We start from the raw sequence: 16,010 nt of genomic DNA on the forward strand, positions 1-16,010 counted from the left end.
ATTCTGTTGGAAAATTTGTGTAGCAGCTTTATTAATTATGAACTCATTTTATCCCTGCGAAACACACAGGTTAAAGAGATATGCTAACTAAAATGAATACTCTGTCGTCTCCTCAGCCTCAAGTTGCTTCAAACCTGCATGACTTAAACCGAAAATGAAAGATTCTAGGAATTTCATGAGCGCAAATCTTCTTTGGAATGTTCCGATTATTAATTTTCTTAGTATTTCAACAAAGACAACAGTCATGTGGGTTTTGAAAGACATATGACCAGCCTAGCAGATGACCTGACTAAACTAAAAACTGAAGTATTTTATTCATCAACCACTGACCTGGGATTGGTTTTGATGGGCTCTGGAGCGGCCACTTTGGTTGGAGTAGCTGATGTTGGAGGGAGGGGTGATTTAGGGGTTCCAGGAGTGCTTTGTGTGGGGGTGGATGGAGTTTGAGACAAGCTGGTGGCTGCAATGGCTATTCCTTCATTGCTTGTGCTCTGACCAGCCTCAGCAATACCGTTCTTACTGCCTGGCTCCTTACCGCCTGCCTTCTAAAATACACACAAACATAAACATCCTCAACAGTTGATCTCGCAAATCAGAAGTGACCAAAATGCTGCTTTACATTTCAAATGAGCATGACAACAACAAAAGGAGTGTAAAAGGCAGAACGTACAGGTTTTGGTGCCGGTTTGGGCTTCTGTTGAAGAGCTTTCTTGGCTTTGGCAGCTGCAGCTTGGGCTTGGTGTATTCGCTCTGATTCAAGAGAGATGATTAGATCCTGGACCTATTTAACATTTTGTATTTGCAATCTGATAAAGGAAATATTGAATCTTTTGCTTTAAAGCGTTATTTGAGTCAGGAATAAAATCTGGAAGCATCTGGTTTGCAAGGCTCCGTTATTGCTACAGTATGTATTGTTATTTTTATTTTTACTTTAACTCTTTCTAATATTCTTACACAAACCCCAAGGAGTACTCTTAAATTTCATTGTATACATTAGTGTAATGACAATAAAAGCTTCTGATTTTTTGATGCAGTATTGGTGTTGCTATTTTAGGGGTTTTTGTTTTGGCGGTCTCCTACATCATCAAATCTTCCACTTGTAATCTCAATGATACCTTCAGTAATGATGGCATCAATTACACTGCGCAACAAGTCAAGCCAGAGTCCTTATCCTGTGAAAGTGCATGTAAAAAAAGGAATTTGCTTTCATTGCGCTGAAAACATCATAATTCAACATACCGACAACACAAACCGAACTCTTCCGGTCCTCAGCAAACGACTAAAGTGTTTGTGAGTCAAAACAGAGGTTTTCAGTAGACCACAGTAAGGATTGTTGACTGGCAATATGTAAATTTGCTACTGATCTACATAGGTTTGTACAGGAAACAGATGGTTTAAATTTGTTCTTCCTTTTGGAGACAATAACTGCACTAATGCTGAACTTTGATCCTCTGAACTCTGAAAGACTTATCTTTTATGGTCAGCATGACAATACATGAAAGTTAAATTCAGAAATATAATAAACGGGGCACTTTATCTATTATTACTATTACTCATTTTTACCTTTATAATTAAGGCCAGTGAAATTTGTAACAAATTTGAAAGTTTAAGCACTAAATTATAATTAAAAAATGCTATATTTAAAAAATAAAGTGCATAAAAAATTAAAATGGAACCTTTTTACAAGATTGTTACAATGCTTTTAACCATAATAATACACTTAAATTTGCAAGTTTTTAATACTTAGATTTAAAAACAAAAAACATATGAACATTTATATGCATTTATCTATGTATTATTTCAGGGGTGCCCAAACTTTTTTTTTATGAAGAGCCAAAATCTAAACCCGATAGAGGGTGGTGGGCTGAAACTAAATATACCAGACTGTATTACATTAAAGTTGCCATGGTAACTTCTTAATTTAATAATTTAAAATATACAGAATAAAAAATTATATATATATATATATATATATATATATATATATAAAATAAAATTACTTTATTCATAAAAATAATATATATATCTATATATATATATATATCTATATATATATCTATCTATCTATCTATATATATATATATATATATATATATATATATATATATTACATTGTATCATGTAGTTCTTACAATAAAACCATAAGCAATCTCATTTATAAAACAATGAATATATATATAGTTAAAGTCAGACTCAGAATTATTAGTCCTTCCTGAATTATCAGCCCCCCTGTTTATTTTTTTGTTTCATTAACATTTAATTTCTGTTTTTTTTTTTTTTTTTTTTTTTTGTAGCTCAGCAATTAAACACAAAAAAGGTTATGTAAAATTAGAAATGACGATCTCTGTTTGAGGGATTCCCCCAACCTTTTCCATCATTTCTCCATCTCTTCTCTATTTGGTTGTTAAGCAAATTCAAAGGTTACCATGGGCCCACTTTGGCCCAAGGGCCCTAGTTTGTGCATCTCTGTATTATATTATCTTTGCATCAAATTACAAAAAAACTAATTACAGCTTAGGCGAGGTGATTGCTAATGCAGCGTCAATGAGGGTGAGAGTAAATTTGACGTTATTCTCTTCTCTGGTTGCCGTCATCAGTCTCACACTAACTTTTTTTTAAAAGTCTTTATGAGACCATCGAGGAGTTTTCCTTCCACTACTGAAAAACCCGGAAATGTGAAAAGGATCTATAATACTAAATCAACAATTTAGGCATCATCCTCTCATGTCTGACTTTGAAGGACCATTTACCAACAGCAGCATATGGAAATCTGATCCAGCCTGCTGTTCTCCGAGTCCTAAACCTGTTATACTTGTTGAGCAATATGAATATAGTATACACATACTGATCCACATTCTGCCTGTAGCATTGAAACTTCTTGTCTTTTACGTTGCAGTACGTGAATCATTGCATTGGTTTACAGGGCCGCTTACCAAACTCCTCTTGGCTTCGGTCCCTGTGCAGGTAGATCCACAGTTTGCGGCCGATGTCATACTTTACGCAGGGGTCTTTCTCATAGTGCAGGCGATCGAGGGCACCGCTTACCACGGTGTTAACCTAAAAATACAAAAAAGTGTGGGAGTGAAAGTGACTAACGTGTTATAACAGTAAATACAACAGCGTGACAAACATGCCTGACCTGAGCGCTGGTGACATCTGGGGCAAGGAATTGGGAGTCCTTGAGTAATTCACAAATTTCAGCTCTAGTACCTTCTCCGTTAGGGAGTCTGGCGGCGGCATCTCGAACTGCATACATGTAAACAGTAAATGTATGCATTATAGTTCTTTAATTTGCCCTCAATTTAAGATCAACCAAATCTGAGAATTATTATATATTATTTATATAAGTAGTTCACCCAGTAAATAATGTTGACTTGCACAGATCTTTTAGTTTACTTTATAAGACCTCAATGTATCGTTAGGGGTTATAGATATTAATGTAGTTTTGTCTGTGATTTTTAACTCCTAAAGTGTTTGCTACTTGAATTGTAGCTACTTTTTTTAGAAAGCCTGTATAAAAAAAGTTTAATTTATGTAATTTCATTATAATGGATGTGGAATTCCTTATAAACCATATTCTGCATATATTCTATATACTTCACAGATTATAAAGAGATAGTATACCCAAATAAATGAAAGAAATTCCTAACCTATTACTCAGACTCAAGTGATTCTAAACTATTTTGGATTTCTTTCTTATGCTGAACACAAAACGAGATATTCTGAAAAATGTTGGACAAAAAAAAAAAAACAACCACTGACATCCATAGTAGGAACAAAACATACATTCTTCAGTATATCTACCTCTGTGTTCAACAGAAGAAAGAAAATCAACCAGTTTTGGAACAAGAGGAGGATGAATAAATGATGGCAGAATTAAAATTTTTGGGTGAACTATCAATTTAAGAAAACAATGTCAAGGAAAAAAAACTGAAAATTTGAAACTATTAGGCGTCAAATTAAGTTTAATAATATTACTGTTGTTATTATCATTCATGACTGCATTATAATACAATTGTAATCCTGTAATAATACTATATAAATTCAGCCATCAAATAGAGTGTTACCAATTTTACTTAATGTTCAACTAGGACTGAGCGATTTGTTCTAAAATCAAAATCTCGATTAATTGAACATTTTAATTCCAATATAAAAAATTCAATATTTTTTTATTCATTTATTTTATATTTTTGCCCTCATAGTTCACTGACAAACTCTGTACAGTAAATATGCTCACGTTACACGTGAGAGATTTTTTAAGATTTTTTTTTTGAAAGGTAAGCATGTATGCGAAAGCTGCGCCGAACTGTACACGTGCCCTTGGCAGAAGAATGATATCATAATAATATAATAACTAAAAATCATAATATAATAAGTAAAATTCAGCCTTAACAGAGCGTGGTCACGTGACTCCACGCAAGGTAGGGAAAGTAATTGAACAAATTGACCTGGAAAAATTTTATTGATTATAGATTCTGAACATTGATTTCGATTACTTTTCCATTAATCGTCCAGCCCTGTTTTCAACTGAGGGGGGAAAAAAAGTCACCTACATCTTGGATATCTTAAGGGTGAGTAAACTACTAACAATTTCTTAATTTTCCTTTATAACTACACCTTTAATTGTTTTTGGGGTAAATTCTCCTTTTCAATTAAAGGGTTGGTTCACCTACAAAATGGAAATTCTGCAATCGTTTACACATCCTTCACTATTTCAAAGCCTATTTGTGTTTCGTTCTTCTGTTGAACACAAAAGAAGACATTTTGATAACTGCACCCACTGACTTAAATAGCTTCTGCCAGCCACCAGAATACTGTAACATATTTGTGTTTGTGTTCAACAGGGAGAATAATTGTTATTATAATAATTCAGGGAAAATAAATGAGGACATTTTTTTTTGTGGAAAACTAAATTTTGAAGCACAACAAATAAATAAAAAAAATGGAGAAGATTGTTACTAAACCATGTAAATAATAATACTTTAACACCCCTAACAAAACTACAAAAAGGACTCATTGTTTACCAAGAGACAGTATGGTGACATAAGCCGGTCTGTCAGAGCGCAACAAAGAATGTTCTCGTGCTTTATTGAGTGACGTCTCTTTGTCAAAAACTCCCTTGACTGGTCCCACCACAGACTCAAAGCCATGCATTCGGTAGGTGAAGGCTTTATGAGGCTGATCATAACGTTGCTGCTCCTAAAGAACACAAATGTATCAGTGACTGAAAGAATAATAACAGGCTACATTCCACAAGCAGCGCAGCAATGCGAAAAAATATGCATTTGACAATGTATGGTTGGTGAAACCCAAAGACTAACCTGTTCTTGAAAAACATGCCTTTCCTCTCCTGTACTAGGCCTCACCACATAGTCAGTCCATCTAATGGAGAATAGAAGAAACAGAATGAAATGCCAGAGTCAACTACAAGAACAAAAGGTTTTTCATTCACGTTTGAAGCTTATGGTTAAATAAACACTGTAATCCACAGTTAAACTCACACTCTGGGTGTTGGAGGAGTGAGTTCTGCAGTTTCCTCTCCCTCTTGCTGCAAAACACAAATCAAATTAGAAATTAAGAAAATAGGATGTCATCGTTGTGAGAAAGAAATTAAGTCCTTTACTACCTTGACTATCACATGATCCTTTGACTCCAGCCATAACTGGCACAGGGCACTCAGATCTTTATCCCCATCCTGACTCGAACCTGTACACATCAGTGCACAGAAATGCATTCAATTAAAGATAATTATAGAATTATATCTTCACTTTTTAATAAACATGATCACTTTTTTCAGCATTGATGTGATAAATTTATCATATTTAAAAATAAAAAATATAAATATGTATATTTCAAATAAATTGTTATTTTAATTTTTTTTGTTCATAAAATAATCCTAAAAAAATGCTTTCCACTAAAATCTCAATCAGATTTCAATACTATTAATTAATATAAAAATATAATAAAACTATTTATTATAATTATTATATTATTTTTTTATTATATTATTATTTTAAATTACAAAATGTTGTTTTTCTTGAGCACCAAATCAACATATTAGAATGCCTTCTGGAAGAAGAAGAAAATAACGTCAATCATCATACCAATCCATTTCCATTGCTGGGAGACTTCTTTGAACTCCACAAAAGGTATGAAGCCAGTGGGCAGAGCCATAACACCAGCTGACAAAAAATATAAAAAGATAATGTTTATAAGGCTAAATACTAACATGCACCATTCAACGCATAACTCAAACAATTGAATGAATTTGATAGATTTAAGCATACTGCACCTTTGCTCTCTCCAGCTAGAAACTGCAAAGCGGGCACAACCACCTCTGACCAGCAGGGGGCCATAGAGAACCATGGGTTAAGTGTGCTGGCAGGAGAGGACTGCCACTGTTGGACTTTCTCCTCCATCTGAAATTTACAACAAGACAATCATTCTTTACATTTCAAACTGTTGAGAATAGAAAAAAAATTAAATAGTATTTAAACATATTTTTAAAATAAGTATTAATTTATTTCTGAGAATAAACATTAAGATTATTGTTGCTTGTTGATCCACTTCAGCTGCATGAATCTGGTTTCAAATTTATGCTAGAACTAAGACAAAATGTGCAATGTGCGATTTTTCCAAACCCTTTCCACAAATGTGCAATTTATAAATGATTTGCAAATTGAAATAGCGTGACTATTTTCATAGTTACATCATGTACTAAAACCGAAGGAAAATGAAAATGAAAAGTTCTAGGCCGATGGCTGCAGCAGGGGCAATGACATTGTGCAGCACCTGAAAATAATCCTCAGCTACTGTAAGTAACTAGGTAAAGGTAGGAAGTAGGGCTGCTCGATTATGGGAAAAATCATTATTACAATTATTTTGGTCACAATTGTAATCACGATTATTTAAAACGATTATCAGTTGAAGTCTAAATTATCAGCGCTCCTGTGAAATTATTATTATTTTTTAAATATATATTTCCCTAATTATGTATAACAGATACATGAATTTTTCACAGTATTTCCTGTAATATTTGTTCTTCTAGACAAAGGCTTATTTGTTTTATTTTGGTTAGAATAAAAGCAGGTTTAAATATTTTGAAACCTATTTTAAGGTCAATATTATTAGCCCCTTAAAGCAATATATTTTTTGATTGTCTGCAGAAGAAACTATTGTTAAACAATGACTTGTCTAATTACCCTAATTAAGCCTTTGAATCACACTTTAATCTGAATGCTTTTATGTGCTGTCATCATAGCAAAGAAAAAAAGAAATCAGTTATTAGAAATGAGTTATCAAAACTACTATGTTTAGAAATGGGTTGAAAAAATCTTCTTTGCATTAAACAGAAATTGGGGGGAAGGGCTAAAAATTCTGACTTTAACTGTATATGTACAGATATTTTCCTCCCTGCAAAGAAAAGGGAAATAAATACAATAGAATTAAAATATGAAACGAACTGTGCTTTAAGCATCTTCACTGTAAGAATAAAACGTTAGCTACAAACGTCCTTCATTAAAGAACAGAAAGGGATTTTCTCCTTTTGGTGTTTGATTAATAAAAACAGGCGGCAGCAGGAATATTGCGCGCTGTCACTTTAATGGTTTCTCTTTCACATGTCTTTTGATTCTCAACTTGTTTGTATATTACACAAGTGAGGGTTAATGTTAATAATCACTAAACAACGCATTTTGACACCTATTTGACCACTAAAGCGCTCACATTAAACTGACTTTAGATGTGTGTGCTCTGCTCGTCTCTGAGCGCACAGTATGCGAATGTGTGTGCACCGCATACACACACACCATGCGGTCTCATTCGCGCTTTTAAAAACATCAAGAATGATCTGAATGTACATAAATAAATGATGCGCATCTCGTGCTGCAAAAGTTACATTATAGTACATACTCATTTTTAATTGAAACTGAGCTTTGCAGAGCAACAAATGTGTACAACTGGAAAGGGGGCGGTATATGATGCAATAATAGTTTTATCTTGATTAATGATTTTTATAATCGTTAGAAGCCAAAATCGAAATCGGATTTTCGATTAATTGCACAGCCCTAGTAGGAATAGGAATAGGACAAACTATGTAGGAATCAAAAATGAAAAAACCCAACTGATTACCTCAAGATGACTTGCATAATGAGCCTATTTGCAAAAAAAGTGTAGCTTTCCTTTTAATAAAATAGGATATGTCTAAAGTTGTAAACAATGTAGTGATTATATGTATTTACTGTACATCTGCTGCACGTACCGTTGAGGATGTTGCGAGACCTTCCAGTCTGAGGATGTCCTCCAGCAAATGAAAAAAGCTCATGGCTATCTCTTCCACTGTGTCAGGGCTCGTCTGGGGCTCATCTATGGGCCTTTGGTGGAGAAAGAAATACATGAGCGCAGAGCTGAAGGTTTTAGACGAGGTATCTAAAGCAGAATTGAAAGACCTACTCTTCTTTAACGCTTTGTGGAGGAGCAGCAGGAACATCTGTGAGGCCTGGGTTCATGGGTGGAGCAGACATCTGAACATCACAGACCTCCTCCGATTCCATTTTAATAGGCCGCATCTTTTTCTTCCTCTTCTCCTCCTTGATCTTCTTTTTAGGTATAGCCAGGTCAAAGACTGCAATGGTGGGGGGGGGGATAAGACATTAAGCCTTTTGATTTCCTGAAATAATTCATGTATCTCATATTTGGGGGGAATATACTAAGCCTATTGTTCTCACCTGTAACAGATCCTTTTCTGCCGATGTTGACTCGTGACATGATATCACCAAGATGGAGGTCAGAGGTCATAAGGTCAGGGTGATCCTAAAAATGACATAAATTATTAACATATATATGATATATACATTTACACACAGTTGAAGTCAGAATTATTAGCCCCCCTAAATTATTAGCCCCCTATTTATTTTTTCCCTGTTTTCTGTTAAACAGAGAGCACATTTTTTCAACACATTTCTAAACATAATAGTTTTAATAACTCATCTCTAATAACTGATTTATTTTATCTTTGCCATGATGACAGTAAATAATATTGAACTAGATATTTTTCTAGACACTTCTATACAGCTTAAAGTGACATTTAAAGGCTTAACTAGGTTACTTAGGTTAACTAGGCAGGTTAGGGTAATTAGGTAAGTTATTGTATAACGATGGTTTGTTCTGTCGACTAACGGAAAAAAATTAGCCTAAAGGGGCTAATCATTTTGTCCTTAAAATGGTGTTTAAAAAATTCAAAACTGCTTTTATTCTAGTTAAAATAAAACAAATAAGACTTTTTCCAGAATTAAAAATATTATCAGACATACTGTGAAAATTTCCTTGCTCAGGTAAACATAATTTGGGAAATATTTAAAAAAAGAGAAAAAAGAAAAAAATCTTCAACTGTACACACACACACACATATATATACACATATTACTCTAGTACAGTATTACAGATATTACACTACTAGTCAAAAGTTTGGGGTCTGTTTTTTTATTATTATTAATTTTATTAAAAAAATGTAAATAAAATTATTCGGTTCATCAAGACGGCATTTATTAAATGAAAAAAAAAGTTAAATTGTTAAATACTATGTGCAGTAACATTTTACAATTTTGATTGTATTTTTGATTAAATAAATGCAGCCTTGGTGAGCAGGAGAAGCTCATTTTAAAACATTTAAAAATCATAAAGCCCCAAACTTTTGACTGGCAGTATATTTTAATCATTAATCAAAAATATTGTTTAGCATGATTAAATACAGACAAATAAATATGTTTATCTGGTAAATTACTTCCTTATTATATTATATCTATCAATTAAATATAAAAATATATAATTGAAAATGAAGAAAAACTTTAATTTACTGAATAATAATAATGTTACATTTTTTTGCAGTGATTTGATGTATGCTTTTAAAAGGATATATCTTCATACCATATTAAAAATTATAATAATATAATTTTAATAATAATAATAAAAAAAACTTTAGTTACTATAAAAATATTCTAGAGAATGTTTAAAAACTTAAATGTTCTCAGTTCAAAAACTGTTTATTGTTACTAAGTTGCAGAATTTATTTCCGCATTTTTTTAGTTTTTTTGAAAGTAAAAATTTTAAGAGCTGAGAGAAAGTAAAAATATTATACCATAACCCAAAATATGCCACGAACAAAACTGTATTAAGATTATAAATGGACATCAGGAATAAAAAAACATATGTATATATATAAAATATATATATTTTTTAAAATAATAAACTCACCGGCTGTCGTTTTCTTTTCTCTCTGTGACGATGCAGCATGGCTCTGAGTTCTTTCTCACCCAGTTCTGGCTTGTCTGCATAAAAAAAATCATCTTTAATCTCTAATAACTTCATCCAGCTTTGCTTAAGCATCTTTAACTGACCTCTGGTTTTCATGTCCTGAGTAGAGAGGCTAGGCAGGACCCTGAGAGAAACAGTTGGAGTTGGAGAGGAGGGCGACTGAGGAACTGGCAACCAAGAGGATGAATCTGCTCACATAAAAATAAAATCACAACTTCGATCAACATTCCATGACCACTCAATGGTGCTAAAGAGCTTCAACACTCACCATCTTCATCAGATGATACATTACTGTCTCCACATTCTGTTTTGACATCCTTTATTATGTGTCCCACACGACGTCTCACCCTCTGCTCCAGCATCTCTTTATGAGAAGCAGCAGGATATCGCCGTTTGACCGCAAGCTCAGGTCCACTGCGCACAGCCAAATCCAGCAGCTCCTGCATTATAGGAGGAAAAAAAAACACAAATCACAGGTCTTTATTAGTTGTTTACATACAGTTAGAGCAGATGTTGCACAAACTACTGCCTGTTTGCTATTTTAACAAGAAATAAAACATTTGAGATGTTTTCAATAGTGCTAATATAAAGTTTTTGGTGAATGAGCTTTTGTGTTCTACCTGGGCTGATTTAAGTCTTCATGGACAAACTATTTTGCAACAAACCAATAGTAATAAGATTCATTCAGAAACTAGACACCATATTTTATTAAACTAATAAACAAAAACCATAGAGCAATATATTTTGTTTTCATAAAAAAAGATGTTTTCACTGCACTTTGGACTTTGTTTAATTGCATGCCAGGCTTTTGTATAACTTCTGTAGACTTTTGACCAAGTACAAATACAGGACTGAACATCCCAGTATCAGAACAGACACTACAGAAATTAAACTATGCTAAAAACATTTGACTGAAATCTCTTATCCTTACTAGGAATGCAAGGTTTTGATTGTGACAACTAAAAACTATTTTCTGTGATGATAAACCTAAATTCTTCAGCCTTACTTGTCACATGATTCATCTGAAATCCTTCTGTTATGATCATTTTGTTGATTTCTAATTGATGAGAACTTTTGTGTCACCAAATAACATTTCATTGATCTACTAAAAGTTTGAAATAATCACACTATGCCACACTTCTTTGCCACAGCAGTGTTTTTTTTTTTCAAAAAAAGTTGCGTTAGGGCTTCCCTTAACGTAATACTAACTAAAATAGAGATTTGCTGTAGAAATTCGTAAGTGGCAAGGAAGTGTTGTCTTTCAATTGATGAGCTATCTTGTCAATGATGGGGAATCCACGTAATTTATAATATAATTTATATAAAGCATTCTTGCTAAATAAAAATATTCATTTATTTAAGTGTTTCGCAAAATACGGTGTGAATTCTGTTTTGGGAGGTCTGCGATTTATCTTACCTTTCTGGAGACCAATATCTGCTTGAGCAATTTGTGGTAATATTGTTGAAGGGAGTAGATTTGCCTTTTTTTCTGTGATTTGGCACAGAGTTGTCTGTATTTGACCACCTCTGGGTTAAAGTGACCATCTATAAAAAGAAAATCTAAGTGAGATTTTATTGATGACAATATAAGGACAGAAAATAAAGAGGAAATGGACGAACCTCTGAAGAGCTTCTGGGCAATGTGCAGGGGGTTTCCAAAGAGAAAGTTTTTGTTGTTGAAAAGGTCTCCGATGATGCTGTTCTGTTCTGCCATGTTCTCTTCGGGAAACTGAGGTAGAAGCTGACGAAGATGTGTCCGCTGAGCTTCTGTAAGAACATCTGTCCATGTGCTTTCACTCAACACTGAGAAGAAGATCTCTGGCTGCTCTCACATAGAAACACAAACACACACGGTTTAGTTTTCATGTTCAGAAAAAGGTGAATTATTTGTAGAAAGAAACTCACATCTTCCAGCAGGTCTTCAGGAACCCGAACTCTGCAGTTTCCAAGCATGCACTCTTCCATCACACGTCCATCCTGGTCCATTGCAGACTCCAGTGGGTCTGTTAACATGTGATCCAGTGCATCCATCTTCACCTACACCGTTCACAGCAGCAAAAGCGGAATCTGTAAGTTTACAAAATGAAACATTATGAACAAGGAAAACATATTCATGTTTATTATGCTCATAATCTGCTAGATTATACATAAAATAAAAAATTAAAATTTTAAAAGACATTAAAGAAAGACAGATATAAAATGTTGAACCTCACTTCAGTGTTCTTCTGCGCTAGAAATATATGTAACAAAAAAGTATGACATATGTAACTAAATGATGCTTGGAAAAATGAAATTTTAGAGAACTTAATATACATAAAATGTATACAGTTGCTCAATCATCTGGAAAAAATATGATGCTATCTTCATTGTTACACTATTCACCTGCAGCGCCTTGTTTAACGTTAAACTGTTTTTGTTTACAAATTACTTATTGATACATTTTATCTTTATAACATTTTGCACGACTGTTCAATGTACCACTTGCTGTAATGTTATAAATAACAACAAAACCACAATACACAGCATAACTTTCAAGGTACTTTAGCATGTTAGCTTGCGTATTCCGTTTGCTTTTGGTATTACATTACAAAAAAAGACAAAACAAAAATAGAAAAGCAACAAACCCGCGTGAAATTTTGAGTGAACGTATAATAACAACTTGTACACAAGGCAAAAACACACCCGTAACTATTTACAACACTTTACTGACGTGCTACAATTCTGCTACAAGCTAACAACTCTTTACGCCATTTACGTCTCTAAAAACTTTAATAACAAAACATATTACTTGTTTATTTATTTTATGTTAAGTAAATGTTTAAAGCATCTTACCATGAGTGTTTGTGTAAATTAGAACTGTATTTATTAGCTAGCGCTTCACAAGGTCGGTAGGAATAATAACATTGGTGCACATTTCCGGGCTGTCATGTGAATTTCCGTTTCTCAAAAAAGTTTCCGCAACAAAATAAAAGACGAATAAACTTTTATTTAATTTGTTTGATTAATTTATAAATTAAACATTTTTGTTGAAGAGATTTTTTTATTATTAACTTAAGTAACAGGGAATACACAAAAAACTAATTTGTGCAAATATTGTGTGACCTGAATAACGTTACAAAATATACATATTCATTGTACATCTAGTAACACACGATACAAGAGATAAGGGGAAAACAATATATGAAAGAAATGTATATAAAGAAATAAAACATAACTATCTCAAACTATACTTAGATTATTAGAAATGTTACATAGGCGCACCAAAAGGCATTTGATAACTTAAGGATGATTGATAATATTACTTTTTTCAGCAGTTCAGTTGTTTCAGCAACTTTCTTACGTTGCGATAGGCAGACAGGTTCATAATAAAGTTTCAAGTCAATACAAAATGTTCTAAAATTAGGCAACCACTGAATAACTTTACATTTAATTGTGAAGATGGAAAAGGCCACAAAGAGTTAAAAATTGTTATTGTCCATTTCCTTAAAACCTAACTCCCACATCAAAAAATTAATTATTCTCTTAAAATCAAAACGTTTTTTTTTAATTAAATTTATTTATTAAAAGCTTTTGGGTACAAGCTAGACTTAACAAAATTTCTTCTAATGTACCAGTTATTGAATGCTACAGCAAAACTGAATACACATAACAGTTGTAACTTATTACAGTATTGGGTTATCTTAGTTGTTGCTGTATTACCACACCACAAGTTCTAGTATGGTTCAAATTTAGTTTACAACATTGTTTACATGCAGAGATGTATAAAGTACTAGAGACCCATACTTAAGTAAAAGTACAAGTGCTTTATCAAAAATTGACTTGAGTAGAAGTAGAAGTGCTCTTTAAGCACCATACTTAAGTGGAAGTACAAAAGTATTCAACATTTTTTGTACTTAAGTATTACAAGTAGTTTATTTCAAAATTTACTACTCAAGTACTGAAAGTAAAAGTACAAGTATTGTGTAATGTAGTTATTAAAGAAAGCAGTCAAAATACACTAATTGTTTTGTTTATTTTAAATATCTTTTTTGGGGTACTTGATTAAGCAGAACGAAAAGAAACATGGCTTATCATACTGTTTTTCTCTGTAAATAGTTTCTATGGTACAAGAGCTCACATCGTCAGGCCCTTTAACCAGAAAATGCCTTCACTGATGAGATAATTCAGCATGTTCACTCACATACATACTTTCTCTCTCACACACACACACACACACACAGACACACACTGCCCTGCACACACCTAAATGTACACTCTCTCCCCACTCTCACACATTCATACACTCTCACACACACAGTTCTCTCTCTATCTCTCTCTCTCTCTCACACACACACATTTTTGTGAATTGTGGGGACATTACATAGGTTGCAATTGTTTTTACACTCTCTCTTACACACAAACACACACACACACACACACACACACACACAGAGAGAGAGAGAGACGCACACACAGGTACAATCACACTGTTGTTTTCTCTTACACATTATTCACTCTCACTCACACACACACAAAGACACACTCACACTTTGGGAGTTTTGAAGTTTGATTGCTTTAAAATAAAAAGCTTTAAACTAAACAAGCAAACTAAATCCTGCTTCACAAATTCACTTGATTTAGATTTTATTGTAAAAAAAAAAAAAACAGGAAAATGTGTATATTACTGTGTTAAATGAAAATCTGAAATATTTTGTGGCTTATGGCTATGATTTAGTAATAATTTTTATTTATTTTTATCATGTTTTTAATGAAATTGGTCTTACAGTTCATATTTTCTGTAGTATATTTATTAATTCTGGTACTTTTACCATAAACCAACATCTCAACCATTTGGTAGAGGCTGATAATTTAGAAATAATGTGATGTGTTGAATAAAAATGCACTTATTGTGTTAACTAGCGACATTAGGAGTTAAGAAATGTAATAAAAAATTTCTATTGCTTTTGTCTTGGTGTGACAGTTAAAGGGTTTTTTGTAATAAAATTTTGTCCTTTAATACAGCAGTCAGATATACGAACTGTGCCCTTAATTTGACCTGCTCAAAGAAAACACACTTTCTGGATGTATTAAACAAAACTCATGCACAGAAGACAGCACGAGCATTTACAGCTAATAAACTCATGTCAATATTATCCCGCCTGCTTTTTGAGCGCTGACAGGCGGGTCTTACACGGCTATGATTGGTTATTGTCCTCAACAGAAAGGGCTTTAGAAATATAAGCGCTGTTCACCCATGGCGGGAAGAATACGCGATTATTACAGGTAATAGACACAGTGGAGAAAACTTGGCACGCTCATGTCTGGATCCACAGCTTTAACAGCTAGGAAGAGAGGAAAAGTTACCTTACAAACTGGCCAGCGGGTCAAATGTCCAAAGTGAGAGAGCGAGAGATAGGCAGAGGTGAAGTTTTACAACATTTCTCCCTAATAGTAAACTAGCGGCTGGTATGCTGTGCCGCCTCGCACTCGCGCCTCCGTCCTCCGCCATAGTATTGCGACATCGCGCATAGGAGATAAATGACGTCATCACGTAATAACCGGGTATGACCTATTACTGAACTGATATCAATCATTTTGACACCCCTAGTAACGAGTAACGATGCAGCACATAAAAAATCTATCGGAGTAAAAGTATTAAACTCATGTAAAATATGTACTTAAGTAAAAGTGGAAGTAGGAGAAAAAATTAATACTCCAGT

The 16,010-nt window shown here is 33.5% G+C and overlaps 1 protein-coding gene across 3 annotated transcripts in view; it reads right to left on the reverse strand.

Annotated features, from left to right (window-relative positions):
* The window catches only part of nfrkb (nuclear factor related to kappaB binding protein), a 25,424-nt gene extending 9,605 nt beyond the window's left edge, over nt 1-15,819 (reverse strand). The window contains exons 1-20 of one of the 3 annotated variants that reach the window (XM_087300146.1): nt 15,655-15,819; nt 12,217-12,378; nt 11,932-12,133; nt 11,729-11,856; nt 10,580-10,751; nt 10,395-10,499; nt 10,252-10,325; nt 8,727-8,811; nt 8,452-8,623; nt 8,261-8,372; nt 6,293-6,419; nt 6,105-6,182; nt 5,627-5,706; nt 5,502-5,548; nt 5,322-5,382; nt 5,025-5,199; nt 3,140-3,246; nt 2,934-3,057; nt 671-750; nt 331-545 (exon numbers count right to left, since the gene is read on the reverse strand). In XM_087300146.1, the coding sequence (XP_087156272.1) occupies nt 331-545; nt 671-750; nt 2,934-3,057; nt 3,140-3,246; nt 5,025-5,199; nt 5,322-5,382; nt 5,502-5,548; nt 5,627-5,706; nt 6,105-6,182; nt 6,293-6,419; nt 8,261-8,372; nt 8,452-8,623; nt 8,727-8,811; nt 10,252-10,325; nt 10,395-10,499; nt 10,580-10,751; nt 11,729-11,856; nt 11,932-12,133; nt 12,217-12,342 (2,270 nt within the window). In that variant the 5' untranslated portion in view covers nt 12,343-12,378; nt 15,655-15,819. 3 annotated transcript variants of the gene reach the window in all.
* Nucleotides 15,820-16,010: the final 191 nt, after the last annotated feature.

The sequence above is a fragment of the Danio rerio genome, chromosome 21 (genome assembly GCF_052040795.2).
Source record: "Danio rerio strain M-AB ecotype USA chromosome 21, GRCz13ab, whole genome shotgun sequence".
In the NCBI taxonomy this organism is placed as follows: Eukaryota; Metazoa; Chordata; class Actinopteri; order Cypriniformes; family Danionidae; genus Danio; species Danio rerio.